The sequence below is a fragment of the Nematolebias whitei genome, chromosome 11 (genome assembly GCF_014905685.2).
Source record: "Nematolebias whitei isolate Nwh7 chromosome 11, NemWhi1, whole genome shotgun sequence".
Classification (NCBI taxonomy): Eukaryota; Metazoa; Chordata; class Actinopteri; order Cyprinodontiformes; family Rivulidae; genus Nematolebias; species Nematolebias whitei.
In genome coordinates, this window is record NC_056508.1 from 31,422,874 (window position 1) to 31,440,489 (window position 17,616).

A 17,616-nucleotide genomic window follows, 5' to 3' on the forward strand; every position below is an offset into this window, starting at 1 on the left:
GGAGAGAGACTGACTTTACTAGAGAATATTTGAGTAATATTATTAGAAGGAGCAGTAAAGGAGAACACTATAATGGGGTTAGGACGGGGAAGAAATAACGATGTGGAAAGAAAATCTTAAAAGTTGTCAAGCAACAACCAAACCTTCCAAACCACCCAAACAGGCTGAATGCCCAGACAGAAGTGACCTGTGACACACACACACAGACACACACACGCACACACACGTGAATAAAGAACTACCAAGCTGTGTGCGAGGCATGGAGCCAAGAGGCCACTCCATTATCACAGGGGTGAGAGACTGACATTGAAGCAGACACCGGATTTCTCTTCTTCTGGGTCACTGCCGTGCAGTCGTCAATGATCCAATCTCAGCGCAGTTACCTGCTTCACTGAACAGAGGTCAAAGGTCATGCATGGAATGGCTGCTTAGAGCTGGGCTGAGGTGACATGACAAGGTTTCTAAGTGCTTTTAAAAACTATTATCACCACTGGAACATCAACCGATGCCATTAGAAATTGTTCAGTCACAGGAAGATTGTGGAGTGAGAGTAGATGCGTTGAGATGTGAAGGCGTGGCAGTTTCTTCTGATTTTGATTTTGATATTACAAGAAAGCCAAACGGCGGAAAATTTGCTGCATTTGAAACAAGCCAAATGGACCAAGACCATTTTGCAGATCTGTCAAACGTTTATACATTTTTGCTTTTAAGCATTTTTCTTAGAAAGCAGCCCACATCATAAGTAACCCAGACATTACGCAGTTAGTGCTGCGGTCATTTTCTAAGAGTAACTGCTACAATGCAAAGGGTACTGTCACTACCATCCCTTAGAAAGAAAATTACACCCTTCCTTCTTTGACAAAATGTTGTAATTAGCATAAAGTTGACATGTTGGGCGGTGCCGAGCCCTCCGAGTGCTTAATAGGTTCTCTTGTCTGAGGAGAAGGTGGAGTAAAAATGCAAGATCAAGCATCAAAAGTCTAATCATGTCCTGAGTTTCACACATGTTCTGATTCCCGTCATGACAACCGCCCACACACACACTCCCTCACACACTGTTTGATTCATATCCTCACACGCACATGTGAGCCACCAGCATATTTCCTCTCTACATCACAGATTATGTAAATGTAAATACATTGAAAGCTACTTTGATCCGATGTGACTGGATTCCAGTGTGTGTGTTTGTGTGTGTGTGTTCAAACATGCGTGCAGGCCTTGTGTCATGCCTTGCTTTTAAATATTAACCACCTCCAACTGTGAAGATGTGTAGGAGGGAGAGGATGCAGGACAGAAGGAGAGGGGGAGAAAAATAAATGAACATGTGCCCCCTTAATCACCTCCTCTACCCTCAGGGTCCATCTGAAGAAGCATCAGATGAAAAGGGAGACGGATGGAGAGATTCTGGAAGGATGGAGTGATTTAGATTAAAAAAAACATGAGGTGGATGGATAGAGAGTGTAGGACGGAGTGAGGGTCAGTGTTTGAGGAACAAGGTGATGCTGATTGGAGGATTATGATCAGGCATGCTATAGAGTGAATTATTCATAAAAATCCTCTTCCTTTCAGCACTATTTGCTCTGAATTCACCCAAATGTATAATTCATTTGATCCGACCTCTGTGTTTGGTGCTGACCATCCGTACGGCTCTGTTTTTAGTGTGGCTGTCTGATTTCCTCATATTCAACCTCCTTTCTACCTCTTTCTGCAAAGGGTCATACTTAATACATGAGCCTGTTGCAGTGAGACGTCTCAGGCCCACTTTTTTTTTGCCTCAGAAGAAAAATACTACAGATCACGTGAAATAACTGACTACCTGTTTTCCGCTCCGCGTCACAACTGTAACACTGCATCAGTCACTGCAGTGAAGATAACTCCAGTTTTTCCTGCATTTTGTGAAAGTGTTCTTGCTTAAAAGAATGACTACCCCATTGTTCTGTCAACCCGCTCTGCGTATGACACAAAGAGGTATCTTCCTTTCCTCACCAATCGTTTAAAGAATCCATTTCATCCATTTCAAACTCGCTTCACTCGCCGTCATTTTAATAAACTGATGTGGTAGCACTCTGGCTTGGACAAAAAGGCAGCGCGGTTGCCTAATTCAATAGTTGCAACTTTAATGGAAAATGCTTCTTTGCAGAGTAGCTCAGTGGGATATCTGTATCACCCTCATGCTGATAGTCTTTGTACAAAAGGCCAAGCTACATGGGTTTATAGACTGGTGATGCGTGCTCAACCCTAAATGGAAATTTGCCTGCAGTAAAAATCGACAGGAGCTACAGCTTATCAAAAGTCAGGGAACACAGATGGCACATTCGTCAATACATGTACTGCTATTAGCATAAGCTTTGGTTAGATACTATGCAACGCCCATCAGAGCCAAATACAGCTATAAGAAAGCACACCTCATAGTCTGTCCCTCATTTTGATGAGTCCACGCCTTCAGTGAGCGCCATCAGTGCTGTTTGAACAGAGGTTAGGGGTTAATATCGGAGAGGCACAAAGATGAACAAAATAAAGGTTGTGGAAAGAGCCGTGAGGGCAAACACCCACTCCTTTTATCGTCTTGGTTGCCATGACAACACAGTTTCCAAACAGCATCCACACCCCTCCCACCCACTCCTTTTCCTGTTGTCCATACAAATTCAGTTATTCACACACGGTCACTAACAGGTTTGCGGTATCACTTACAAATGCGCAGACACGTACACACACTTCCATGTGCCGGAGCAAACTGGTCGTCCTCAGACATTCACACACATTCATGCATCCGTGCAAATATCGTTTTTATGTCCACACTGCTTATACCCACTTAACCTAACATGGAGAGTTTTTTTTTAATGGTTTATAATTTAAAGATGTGTCCAACTGAATGTTAGAATGCAAAATGAGGACTGACTGACTCTCTCCGTGATGTACGCCAATAAACACACCAAACACAAGATACAAAAGCAAAAAAAAAGCTCTGGTTTGACTTATTTATCAAGACTTTTCCTCTTGGCACAATGCATGGGGAGAAAAATATGTAAATAATTGAAGATGAAAAAGAGTGGACTCATTAAGACAACAGCGAAGGGTGGAGAAAGACGGCAGAAATGGATGGAGCGTCGGATTAAAGAGAGAAGACAAACAAGAAAAAGAAAGGACAACACCGGTGGGAGATCTGAGAGGGGGTCAACAACAAAGTCGTAAACAAAAAGTTTAAAAATTTCATAGAAAGTTGAAACAAAGGGAAGTAAGTGGGACATAAAATCTAGAAAGAGATCACTGACCAGTAAAGGGTCTGTAATGATCAATTTAGGGTGTTAAACCCTTGTAAGAGTATCAGATTTCCTCTGTGTGTGTGTGTTCATGCGTGTGACTGTGCATATCAGTGGAGATCACCGTGTGTGTCAGCAGGTCAGCTAATCTGACTTGTCGGCTAATGGAGCCAGTGTTGCAGATGGAGTGCTGCCTCCAGCGCTCTCTGCCTCCAACATGTTGGCTGCTCACTTCAGTCCACAGCTGATAAGGCAAATTGTTTATGGTCAGTCTGAACGTTGGGTCCTTTTTTTCCCCACAGGAAATAAAGACGCACAGATTTAATAAGGAAAAAGAAACTTGAACAGAAAAGACCAGGTGTGTAGAATACTGATTGTTGATTTGATTTTTTTTTTTTTAATGACATAGATAAATAGAGTCCTTTTCATGAGGGATGGAGCAAGAGAATGGACAGATCAGGGCCACTTCCTCAGTAATGAGGATGTTGCTTCGGTCTGTCGGTCAAAAGGCAAAGTGCTTAATTTATTAGTTTGTTTATGCTCCAACCCTACAATCATGAGGTATGGATTGCCACACAAAGAATGAGAACCTGGACGCATCTTGGAATCCCCAGGAGGAGCTGGAGAGTGTCACCAGGACGATGGATGTCTGGGTTCCTCTTTTGGACCTGTTGCTCCCTTGACCTGATTATGGACGAGAGGTGGAAGATGGATGGATGATCACTGGATCAATGAGAACTTCACATGGCTTATGGATATCTATTTATTATATCAAAATTCCTGAATCAAACATTGAAATGAAGCAAAACAACATTTTAAACTTTGACCCATATGAACGCTGATTCAGCATTTACAATATTTTTTTTCCTCTTTTTTTACTTTTCTACAAATTTATTGCAATCTACCTACTTCAGTAAACTTTAGGCTATAGCCATTCATATCTGAAAACTTTCAACTCAATAGATGAGTGTTGCTTCTATATTACTCAAAATATTCAACTTAAATTTTCACCGTACAAGCACACTGAGGTATTTTCAATTTGCTTAAAAACTTTTTTAAAACTGCTTTTATCTACTTATGCAACTTTTACATCCTGCTATTTTAGTTTTGCTACTTTGAGTTTTTAGTTAGGTTTTTGCTTGTTTTAGCTTTGAGACAGACTTTTGATACTTTTATTGTCCAACTAGCTTCAGCTACAATTAGCTTCTAGCTAATCTGTTGATGCTTTTAGCTAGCATTTTGGCTTTTTGCTTTCATTTTCTTCCTTCAGCTTTAATCTAGTACTCATATTTTAGCTTGAACAACTCAGTTTCAGCTTATTGAATTAATGTGAGCAAACTCATTTAGCTTTCAGCATTCATGCTGCATTTTGGCAAGAAATGCAGATTTTCTTGTAAATGTTATGGTATTTGCCCAACGCTTTAAATTTAACGAAAAAAGGGCAATATTTATGAAAATAAATTAAAGAATGTGACAAATAATTTCACGGGCAGCACGATGGTGCAGTTGGTAGAGCTGTTGCCTCTCAGCGAGAAAGTCACTGGTTCAAATCCCAGCCCAGGACCTTTCTGGATGGAGTTTACATGTACGCTCCGTGCATGCGTGGGTTTTTTCCGGTTTCCTCCCACAGACCAAAAGCATGCATGTTAGGCTGAGTGGTAACTGAGAGTGAATGGTTGTTTGTCTCGTTTGTCTCTATGTGTCCCTGTGATGGACTGGAGACCTGTCCAGGGTGTCCCCTGTCCCTCGCACAGTGTTGGCTGGACATGGGCACCAGTGACCCCCATGACCCAAAATGGAAGAAGTGAGTAAAGATAATGGATGGATGGATGGATGGATGGATGGATGGATGGATGGATGGATGGATGGATGGATGGATGGATGGATGGATGGATGGATGGATGAAAATTTCACAAACCCATTAGCATGTGAAGCATCCTGGGATGACTCTCAGCTACACCAAATTTTACCTCACGATCCGGCTTGAGGTAAAGACATTCATGTGTTTGCTAATGTCATTAGCTGTGGCAGCCATCTTGAATTAGCTTGACCCCAAATCTGAATTATCGATGTTCATTCAAAATTTACTCACTAAGAGTTTAACTAAAATCCGTGCACATTTTCAGTAGATATTTTGCTTACAAAAGGACAAACACATATAGTTACCTCGTTCCCCACCTTTCATGGCAGTGGGTGACAATACAAACTGATTGTTGCTGTGTTTTCTGCTTTGTTGTGTTGTTGCCCTTTTTATTACTTATGTTGTTTACAAAAATCTTGCTGCGTGTTCACGTTTGCTGTTTTTTTTTTTTGAAGAATTGTTTGTTTAGAATGTTCTCGCAGTTTTAAAAGTTGTCATATTTTGCAGCTTAGGGCCTCTGTGGAAAACACGTCAAAGCGACTCAACCAGTAACGAGAACCTAAATCGAACTTTCATTTTTGAACACAAAATAATAAACACATCATCTGTTCCTATGTTTACCCTCCCAAACACAAACTCTCATTGCGCTGCTTGCACTCTTTCCTGTAGGTGTCATTTCATTCATTAGCAGCATCATCCTTCAGATTTGGTGCCTGCAGCAAAGAGCACGCTAATTACAGACACACCCCGAGTGTCGTGTAGAACATTAAAAAATGTGATGCATGCAAAAACACCCCCACAAATAATACACATCTTCAGACATAAGACAAAATCTATAAGATGCAGAATAAATCAGCAGTAAAGCATCTCTGGAGGTAGTTAATGGTGTTAGCTCAACTAAAGAAGGCAATCATGACGTTATGAAATTACATGGAAGAGCTATTAGGAGTGACCTTCTCTCTGGATCCCTCCATGCTTCCTTTCATCCCTCCTGCTCTCTCTCTCTCACACAGTTTTTACTTTCTCTTTTTTTATCTCCTGCAGACAGCCTCTCCCCTTTTCTCCTCTTCCTCTGGAACCGATACATTTTAACTTGTATTTATTTTGACGTTAGTTTTGACCTTCACTTTCTCTCTGCTTCGTGCTGTCTGGAAGTGTGGCTGAGCGAGGACACTTCAGTAAACATGTTTGTGCGCAGACATTTGTTCCTCAGAGAGAGAAATTAGACTAGATCAGACAGATGAAAAAAGAAAAAGAGGGGGGGTTCTTTTAAATGTGTGAACCAGTAAAGCCTTTGGGGATCAAAGCGGAGCCAGTAAAAATAAGCCGACATCAGTATAGTGCCTGCCAGTGTTTGCCCTGAAACAAGATGCAGCAGCTTAACGCAGCTGGAGATGACAAATCAGATGCAGAAGCACAAACAGAAACAGGAGCAGAGAGAAAGCCACCACTGACGCTCTACCAAAGCTGAAGGAAAGCACTTTTAGCTGTGAGACGAGAGTTTGTCTCGAAGAAAGGTGCATGTGGTTTATTTTATATTTCTGGAAGAGTGAGATTCTCCAGAGGGTCTAAGGAAGTGGTCGGTCATCATGACCTGAAAAAACATACTCTGTTCGTGTGCATGTGTGGGAAAAGTACAATGAATGATCTTTATGACATGTGTTTAAGCATAAATATTCCCTGATTGTAACGCCAGCAGTTTATTTGACGTGATGTTATTTTATTTTAAATCCAGATTTGCTGTCATCCAAGTTATGTTAAATGTTTTAACGAAGAAAATCCTCTTCAAGAGGAACCATCAGAGTTTACATGGCTAGTTTAAAAAAAATATATAGGTTAAATTGTTATTCAAGTCAGCTCTTATAACCTGAGACTGAAGCTGCACAGAGAGGGCGGCTGTGCTTTCAGATTAGCTTCAAGTATGAAAGGAAGCATACGTGTGCACTTGTGTTCATGTCTGGGTCACATCAAGTGAGGTGTGCATGTGGGGGGAGGTTGAAGGTGTTCAAAGAGGGGCAGTGCATGCAGCCATGCTGGAGGCGGGGGGGTGGGGTCGTCCCTTGGGTCAGGTGATAAGTGGTCCACACAGCGCTGCAGGACACAGCTGCCAGCCACTCGTGTGACATGCAAAGACACGAAGTTCCCTCTGTGGGGAAAACAGGCATGCCACAACCTGACGGGAGGGGCAGGGTGTGTGTGTGTGGGTGGTGGTGGTGGTGGTGGTGTGTGTGTGTGTGTGGGGGGGGGGGGGATATTTGGCCTCTAACACAACAAAAAGACAATTGAGAAAACGTCCCAAAGAATCAAAGGCACATCGCTCACCACCTTTCATGGAAAAGTTTGGACCAAGATCATCTTAAGAGGAGAAGGAGCCGAACTGGAGCCATTTTTGTCAAACCTTGTGAATGATAGATCTCACGTGACACTGTAAAGTCTTGTATCAGTGCTTGGAGTGTTGAGGATGGCGCTCAACTACTACCACATCAAACTTTAGCTCGATATCAGTAAAACTGGCAACGTTATAGCCATCGACATAGAATAGAAGAGAAACAGCCTTAACTGTCGCACAGAGGGGAAGCTCAAGATGCGTTTGCTAATGTAGGTTAGCTGCAACCACCATCATGAACTTGACTGACTCTTTCATTGGTTCATGAGATGTTTTGCTAACAGGCATTGTTGGCACCAACAGATAATACCAAAGTTTAAGTGTGTAGTGTTTGGAGAATGTGTCTCTACCATGACAATATGTTTTAGCTCAATATTTGTAAAACTGACTGAGTAATAGCATTTTGGTGTTTTCTAAGGCTGCTTGGCTGTGGCAGCCATCTTGAATCTGTCTGACCTCAAAAGTTAAGCAGTTATAGATGTTGTCCTTGTGTTTTTGGTGGCGAGTAATCAAACGTGTTAGAGAAGAGGTAACGTAATAAATTTTACTTTTATTATACAACATCGCAAATCCAAGAGGTTATTTCTCCAGCAAACTTTGCTGAATGAATCTTGTCCTCTGCCTCAGACGATAATTTTTAAGTATTTCTGCTGTTGGACGTAATCCCATCTTTTCACCACTCCAGAGAAATGAGATTCTGAAAGGCCAAGGTCAATCAGTCCTTTGGTAACTCATTTGCATCGAGGGCCTCGATGGCTTAACAACTCTTAGAAAATGGCTCGATTTCTTTTTGATCTCATTTTCTTGGACTTGTAGAGACATGCTGGTATCACACATGTAATTACAAAATTAATGGAAACACACAGACGATGCATTTGTTCCTGCCAGTCAACACAAACTAACAGCTTCATCGTCAAAGCCATGCAAGAGAGAGAACATTTGCAAATAAAAATAAACTATCTATTGTTCATGCAAATCTTAAAGAAAAACTGACCTTTAATCAAATATTTTAAAAAGTTAGTGATATGGTAAATGACGCACAGAATTGGCATCTCTTACAGTGTTTAACTGACAAAGACAGCATATTTCCAATTTCATTAACTTTGTCCAAATTTGCAAAGAGCAGCACTTCTCTTTAAGTGCTCCTGGTTTAATAAAGGCAAGGTGGATAACAAAGATGTAACATTCAAGCACAATTTAAAGCAGCCTATATGGATCAGAAACTGAGTGGGAGGTGAGACACAGTGTGCAGGAAAAAACGAGAGAAAAGAACTGAACATAAAATTGATGATATTTTTAGTGCTCTTTCTAAAATACAAAATGAAATGAGCTTTATCAAGTGTACTGTAATCAAATCAGCTTCACCTTCAAGCAATTTAAACACAATTACACCCACAATTTAAATATGTGTTATGTTTTTGCATAAGCAATTTTATTGACTTGATTTTTGTCCAATATGTTTTTCTTGCTGTACTTGCACTTTGCACCTCTTCAGCGCTTTTCTTTCTCTCTTCTCACTCTGCAATGGTGAGTCACTTTGTCTTGTTTTGAATTTTGCAGTCCGAGTTCATGGCTACTCAGAGTAAGGCCAAGACCAATGTGGATTGCTGCTCTCCTGTTTACATCTGATGGTGGAAACGTTGCTCATAGATTGTGCTGTACTCTTTTGATACACCGCAGTTTCCATCCTGAGTCATTAGCTGGTGCCGTGATTTTTGCAGCAACACCAGCATGTGCACAGACACTTCAGTCTCGAGTATGAAAACAGTTACATGCAAAACGGGGAATACGCAAAAAGTTCGTAGGGACCGAAGGTGAGGTTGGGTTGCTCCTACAGGTAGAAAAGGGTGAGTAGAACAAACATCATTGTTCTTTTCCTTTACAGCTGTCCGTAGTGTGCATGCACGATTAAATACAGATGTTGGGTTTCCAAAAACCTCCTCTCCGAGACCTGGATTAAAAAGATCCAGGGTCTGAATAAACTTCGGCTGTTGTTGTGTACATGAGTGGCCAAAAGGCAGCAGAAATTATGCAGCTTCACTTGAAGACAGCATTGTGTCAACAAAGCCTTGAAACAACTTGGACTAGTTGTTAACTTGCCAATCTGGTCCAAATTAAACTCTAATTCTGCAAACTGAGGTTTTTCAAAGAGCTCTCTGCAACAGGTAAGATACTTAATGTTCATAATCTTTCCTCAGAACTCCACTTCAAAGCATCTGAACGAGCCCTTGAACACTTTAGCCATTCTAAACTCCTTTATCTGTGTATCCACTTTGTTAAGAAGGAGTCCAATTTATATTTAAAAAAACGCCTTACGTTTCTCCTGTCTCTACAGAAGCTTGTTTCAAAGATATTTCAGATATGGCAACTCACACACACACACACACACACACACACGCACGCGCACACGCACACACACACACACACACACACACACACACACACACACACACACACACACACACTGCTGGTTTGGATAATGATCAAGTCAGAGGAGTCAGTTTAAGGACATTTGCCTGCCATCCAAATGTATCCGTCTGAGGATGAAAAGCAGCAGAGCTCATGAGAAACCAGGTTTGCATTCAGCTTCTACGTCTTAATAACCTCGGTTTAACTCGTACACACAACCTGTGTGTTCAGGGTCAGTGTTATGATTCACTTTGTTTGTTGTAGCATGTGTCAGTGTGTGTGTGTGTGTGTGTGTGTGAGAGAGAGAGTGTGTGTGGTGATGCCTTCCTTTCTCTTTCCTCACCTCCCTATCACCATGACAACCTCCTGACTCCTGCTCAGTCTCACTCTGCAAATATTTCTCTCCCTGCCCCCTCACCCCCTCTCCCTCACTCTGTCATATATCTCCCCTCTTTACCTTCATCCTCGTCTCCTGTGTCTCCAGCCCTTCTTTACGCTCTTGTCTCTTTTCTCCCTCTCATGTCTGCAGAGTTAAAAGAGTTCCTCCTTCCTGAATGCCGTCTTTGCCGAGCTTTTATTTGCGCTCCCATCTTTCACCGCAGCCCTGCTCCCCGCCGACTGCTTCTTGCTATTAGTATGTAATGCCACTTCCTCCTCTTCTCCTGCAAGATTCTTCACTCGAGAAAAAAATGCTGGCGGACTACATCTGTGCTGCACTACATCCTCATTACAACTGCTGATCCAAGATAATCCACAATGCAATTACAGGTAGGCCTTTATCAGCTTCTACCATCAGACTCTATGAACCTGGAGGAGGACAGGTCAGTCTGGGGGGAAATGCAGTCCCTCCAACCTAAGTGGCTCACTAGCTCCCATCACATCTGTCATCATTATCGTCAGGAAGCCATCTTTGTAACTAAATCCAATCAGGACCAGTAGAGTCCACAGCCGAGATGCATTCCAGCCACAGCAGCTTGCCCCCCCCCCCCAACAGAGGAAAGGGGCCAAACAACGCCGAACACTGCTGTGTTATCTGAGGCTCACAGCCCTATTTCTGCTGCAGACCCCACCACCACCTCCTCGCCGCATGTCTCCACGCAGCTCAAATCCCTCCACGCACCACTCTGTAGTGGTGGGAAAAAAGAGCGAGAGATCAAGGACGTGACATTTTCTGCAGCGTGTTCCAATTTTCAGCGAGGCGAAATATGAAAGAGTGTAAATACACAACCTGATCCACCCCGTCGGTGTCTGCATCAGTCTGCGTCATCTCCCGTCAGGCATTTAAAGAAAGTGGCAGCTATATTATATTATCTGCAGAGGGAAGTGATAAAAAAAAGTAGTAAGAATGCTCTTCTATTTATTCCTCTGCTTTTATTTCTCCCATATTCTTCCTTTCAGGGTTTTGCTTGTACACAGACGCCCCAGCTGTGGCAGTATATTCGTTGCTCCACACTTTTTACTTCAGTTGTGGCGGACGACAGAAAGGGTTTGTATCGAGTTCCGGCGAGAGAGACCCAGAAAAACAGAAACGGAGAGATGGGCCATGGAGATGCGAGGAAAACAGTGGTGACCTTTGCCTGCGGCTAAATGACCAAATGAGATTTTCATAGAGTTGAGCCAATGAACTCTTGACATTTCATATCTACTGTTCTCTCCCACACAGATGCTCACACCTAGCTGCTGATGAAAAGGCATTTTTCATTAAAAAACCTAGAATTCCTTGAAGGAATACATATGGCCAGCCATCTTTTATGCCAAAAGTTTGGACTAAGAAATCATGAAATCATAGCTGTTTTAGACAAATTGTAAAAATAACATCATGTTCAGCCTTGTGCGTCATCCTGAGACGTCACGCACAAAGTGTGTGATGTGAATGCTCTCAGCTAACACATCGTCATTTCAAACTGTAGCTCAATGTCTGTCAGATTGTATGAATTAAAGACATTTTTATATATCCTGACGTTAGACATTCACTCTGTACAGACAAACAAACACCAGCGCACAAATCTTTATTGCTCCATATATAACATGCACAGATATTTGTTTTCACATGGAGAAAACAAACCAGACATGACTTTCTGGAACACTGAATCCCTGCAGAGGCAGACATCTAAATCATCTCCGTCCTGTGATATAACCAAGTCTAAAACATGCTGAATGTGCCGCTTCCTATGTAGGACACCCACACAGCACTTCAGCAACTCACCAGCTGCTACGAGCAAAACAAACAAGCTTCAACAAGACTTTTGTTTCTTTATTCACGCCGAATTAAAAAAAAAAATTCAGTTTCCCTGACACTTGTGGAGACGGGTGGTTGAAAACACAGGGAATAGACAGTGCAGGTAGAATCCTGTCACTAACATTCATGCTTCTTTGTCCACTTTTTTCACAACATACTTGTCAAAGCAATGTTAACTTTACAGATAAATTCAAAAGGAAGAGAGGATGTTGGGATAAATTGGGACTGAAATTGAAGCTATCATAAAACTCTGAAGGTATGTGTGTTTCTCATATCTGATCCACTTCAGGATTGGCCTTTAGCCTCCACGCCTTTATCTCCACATATTGTCCACCTCTGCACACTTCCTGCTTTTGCCGTGAGCAGGATCAAACTTTAATGGTTCCATCAAGATTGTTAAAAGGATGCTTACAGGAAAAGTGCTTTCATTCTCTCAGAGCTCTTTGCTTCTCCAGCCCCATCTCCTGCACAACGCCTGCAGGATGAAGTCTTTAGCGTTGGTGTATAATTATCTAGTTAAGCTCATTAACAAGATCCGGACCTTTTTGCCTATTTTCTCCAGCTTGTTCAGCTCGGTGGGCTTTGTGTTTGCTCCTCATCCCCTCCACCCTGTTTATGAAAGCGGCTCTGTTTTCTCTCCTCTTGTTGCTCCCGTGTTTTCTCCTGGGGTTTGTCCCTTTTTATCTTTTCTTCACATCAACAAGCCTCACCCCATGTCTCCTTAACGCTTACCGCTACATCAGTAAGTCCTCAACAACGAACTCAACAAATGATTTCCCAAAATGAATTGGAGGAAAGAGAACGCACCCCCTTCGTGTCTAGTCACAACAACCGCTCAGTTGTCTGCATCACGGAGCGTGATGGCAGAGGTAAACAGACCTTTAAAACAAAATGCACACTCTCGTCGTTGCAACTTGGGGTTTGTGCGAAGCTCCTTTTGCAGCTCGACTAATTTTAATGAACTCTCAAAGATTTATAAACACCAAGTCCAAAGAGGCGAACAGGAACAGATTCTTATAAAGACAAGAGACGTTCTGTAAAATGTTCTTCACCGGTAAAGTTCTGTGTTACTGAAATATGAGTAATTTGCAAACTGGCCAGATACGAAGGAGGTGGTGTAGTTTTCATCGCCCATACACGAAAGCAGTAATGATAATGCTTTTGCTTGTGTCTGCTTTTTTTGTAGTGTTAACAAAATATCTCCTGAACAACCAAATTGATTTGATTAAACTCCCAGAAAGGAAGCAGTGGATGCACGTCTAAAACCATTTCAAGATGGCTGCCACAGCTAAGGCTTTTCTAGCAGAGTAAAGGCTATTTTTGGATTATATTCCAGGAGCTCTGAGCATGTTGGTACAATGCATGGATGTTTTACAAAAGGTCATAAAACACCTGATTGAAGCAGCAGGTTTCTGAAAGAGAAAACCTTTTGAAGTGTTTTATATGTAAGGTGGTTATGAACAGTTATTATCTTACCTGTTGTAGATAACTCTTTGAATGATCTCAGTTTGGAGGATTAGGGTTTATTTCTGACCAGAGCGACGAGCTAACAGCTAATCTGTGTGAGGCACAAATTAAAGTGGATTCCTGCTGTCTTAAAACTGCTTAAATCTTTAAAACATCACAGCAGTTTGTGTGAATGCTGTTTCATGAATATTCACAAAGCTGTCAGTTTTGCATTGCCCATTGATACGTTCAGAAACATTTTGACGTTCTTCCCAGGAACAACACAGCTAAAACAACGTTTGCACAAACTGATGTGGAAGGATTAAAGTCAGATTTGTATTAAAAGAGCAACAATCCACCCAGCTTAGCCACAAGTTTTTCAACTGAGTCAAATTTAAACTACTGTATTTTCTGGAGCATAAGTTGCATCAATCAAAACAAGCATCACGAAGAGGAAAAAAACATATTTAAGTTGCTTCATTTATTATGCGTCACTGCTGACCTGTCGTGTTTAGTATGCATTTATTTAATAGTCAAAGCAGCTTCATCTTGCCTTGGCAGCGTGGTGCCATCCATCCATCCATCCATCCACCTATCCATCCATCCATCACGGCCGGAGCCACTAGCTCACCAGCGTTCCTCCACCTGCACCGGCTGAATGAAGCAAGCACTCACAGGAGGACTCGCTATTGCAGTTCTTAGAAATGTAAAGCGTCAGTCAAACATTGCGTTATGAATATGGAACAAAAACATATACATATACGCTTCAGCGTATAAATCGCAGGACTGACACATCTATGCAAAAAAACTGTGACTTATACACCGGACAATACGTTAATTCTCCAAACTGAGGTTGTTCAAATGTAAAACAGATAAGGTAACTGTTAGTAACCTTCCTACAAAGCCCCACTTCCATCCATCCATCCATCCATCCATTATCTTTTACCCGTTTATTCCATTTTGGGTCACGGGGGTTGCTGGTGCCCATGTCCAGCAATCACTGTGCGAGGGGCGGGGTACACCCTGGACGGGTCGCAAGTCCATCACAGGACCACATAGAGACAAATGAGACAAACAACCATTCACTCTCTCATTCACACCTAGGGACAATTTAGAGTTACCAATCAGCCTAACATGCATGTTTTTGGTCTGTGGGAGGAAACCGGAGCACCCGGAGAAAACCCACGCATGCACGGAGAGAACATGCAAACTCCACCCAGAAAGGCCCCTGGACCGGGGTTTGAACCAAGGACCTGCTCGCTGAGAGGCAGCAGCTCTACCAGTTGTGCCACCGTGCTGCCCGCCCCACTTCCAAATAATTGGTATTATTTGCACCACTTTCTAATTTACTTCTATCTTTTGACATTTCTTTTACATTTTTATGTCTTTGAACTTGAATCTCTCTCCTGCTGTTCAGAATAATTTTTTTTTTTGTTTCTCTAAAGCTCCTATTATCCTCCTTTTTGTCTTCAGGCCTTTCGTCTCACATTACCCTGTTTTAACCTTGTATGACCCCTGTTTCCTCTCCTCCAGCCAGCGCCTGCATGCATGTGGTGGGTGTAGTGTGTAATAGGATGGCACAGTAGGTGCGATTAAATTAGGCTGCTGTATGGGGATTACAACCCACTCCAAATGTGATCCCTTCCCACACTCTGTAATCCAACTCTAATGAATGCATCATGGCTGACACAGCAGATTAAAAACCGCCTGCCAGATCCTACAGTCACAACAACACAGCGACACCGAGGCCAGACGAGTACAGACAGCTTGTTTTCTTACATCACCTATCGGAGTATGCTGCGTCAGTTCGAGTGTTCGTTCTTCGTGCCCCATCTATTTGAGTCATAGTTAGTTCAAATGAAGTGCAGCTGTAGAGTAGGAAAGAGCCAAAGGATCCAAAATCAATATGCTTAAATGTAAACACACCAAATAAATAAGCCATTAGCTGCAGTCATAACACTCAGTGTGTGAGCAAGTGTGTGTGTGTCGAACACCCGCAACTGCATCCACAAACTTCATCTGACGGCTCTTCTGACCATAAGGGCCAAAGTTTAACAAATGAAGCTGCAGCTTTAGGCATCATCAGTCTAGTTCCTCATTTTAAAGTTAAATTTTTCTAAAGTTCAAGGAAACATTAGTTTGATCAGTAAAATCTTGGATCATTAAAATCCCTGCAGGCTGAACATCGTGATCCACTCCATTTCTTCAGGGAGAATAAAAACTAAAGAAAACTCTTTGACCATAACTCTTTGGTGTCAGAATGAAAGGGCCTATCAGGAGAACTTTCTTGATGTTGGAGAACCACACGCTGTCAACGTCTGCCATGACGCCCCGCAACACAAACTACTGTTTTAGTGAAATTATCTGTTCGCAGAAGGAAAAACAAAGTGAGCAGAGATAAGAGGATTTACAAGGATTGTGAGAAACATTTACAGTTTCTAAAGAGAACACAGAGAAATACATACTCCACAGATTAATAATGGATAAGAAAAGAGCTGAAAACGCCTGTCCAAACCTCAGCAGTTCTGCAAAACATGAAGCAACAGTGGTGCAGAGCTGCAGTGTACTGCAGACTACCAATCCCACAAGTTTCATTAAAAATGTAGCTGGCCACTTAGAAAAGAAATCAATAAATTAGTAAACAAATGCTGTGATGTTGCTTTAATGAAACACTCTGTGAAATGTGATGAAAACTAGAATGGAGCTCTGACACAGCGACAGTGCGGTCAGAGACGTCAGGGACGGAGCCAGTTTTGCTTCAGATTAAAAGTCGCTAATTTTTAAAGTTGTTTGGGTTTTAAAGAATTCCCAAAAATGTTTTTGTCAGTCTCAAATGTCCTGATCTTCTGTGGATCAGATCTGCTCAAACTGGCCATTAGCTTCTCAACAGGGTCTTTAAATGGGCAGGATGGTGCAGAGGGACGGGGGGACTCTTTGTCTCAGTGACATTTACCGGTAGTTCTTAGACACCATTTTTACTAAGAGCGATGTCGTTATGAAAAATGCAACAACCAACTTTCACCAGACAAACATGGACAAGCTCATTTTTAAAGAGTAAAAATTTCAAACACGAATCAGTGTCAGTTTTGCTATTAGCTTCTAGCTACCATTTAGCTACTTTTAGCAAGTGTTTTGCGCCTTTTCGCTTTTTTTTAATTAGCATTTTGCTACTTTTCACTTTTAGCTAACCTTTTGCTGTTTTGTCTTTTATATTTAAGTTGTTTTACAAACTCTTTGGTAGCGTTTTTTTCCTGCTCCTCTTAGTTTCTTAGTGAGTGTTCGGCTTCTTTTAGCTTTTAGCTACTGTTTACTACTTTTAGCTTTAACCTGGTTTAAGTAAAGTCCATTAGCTCTTGAGATTCACACTGCATTTCTGCAGAAAAAGCTTTTGTTTGCGCAGTTGTGATTAAAATATGGTCACGTTAAATAAAAAGTTGTCCACTTTAGTAGACACAAAGCAACAAACTTATATTTGTGTTCAACATCTTTCTCTGCAGAGAAAAAACGTGATTCTTCACCAAAATCTCTGTTTTGCACAACAGATTTACACTGGTGCCTGATAAAAACAAGGAACAAACTGTGTTCCTTGTTTTAACAAAATAAAACACATTTTTTTGGATTGATTGATTAATTTTGATAGATTTGGTTGATTAATTTTGGTTACACTACTATCAGTATCATGTTACATGGATTTGATTTATTTATTTATTTATTGGTCATAGTAATGGGCCAATAGGGGTTTCATTTACTCCAACCAGTTTTTTCCTTTAACTTGTGTTGAAAACATTTCCTGAACCATTTTGGCTCCTTGTTCTGCATCTCACATGACCAATAACTTAAAGTTGAAATGTTCTGAACCATAATGAAATCATTATGTGATGAATGTCCCGTCTGAATTTAAAACTTTTCACATGACATTTAACTAAATGGGTCTGAGCAATACCACCTTCGGACAAAATGTTTAATAAATGAATAATAATTTAATTGCCTTCTTTATTCATTCATCCACAATGAG

The 17,616-nt window shown here is 41.5% G+C and overlaps 1 protein-coding gene across 1 annotated transcript in view; it reads right to left on the bottom strand.

The window, feature by feature from the left end:
- l1cama (L1 cell adhesion molecule, paralog a) overlaps positions 1-15,926 on the bottom strand; it is a 37,025-nt gene extending 21,099 nt beyond the window's left edge. Inside the window, exon 1 of the mRNA XM_037684486.1 lies at positions 15,842-15,926. Within this exon, the coding sequence (XP_037540414.1) occupies positions 15,842-15,926 (85 nt within the window). The remainder of the gene's footprint in view (positions 1-15,841) is intronic.
- Positions 15,927-17,616: the final 1,690 nt, after the last annotated feature.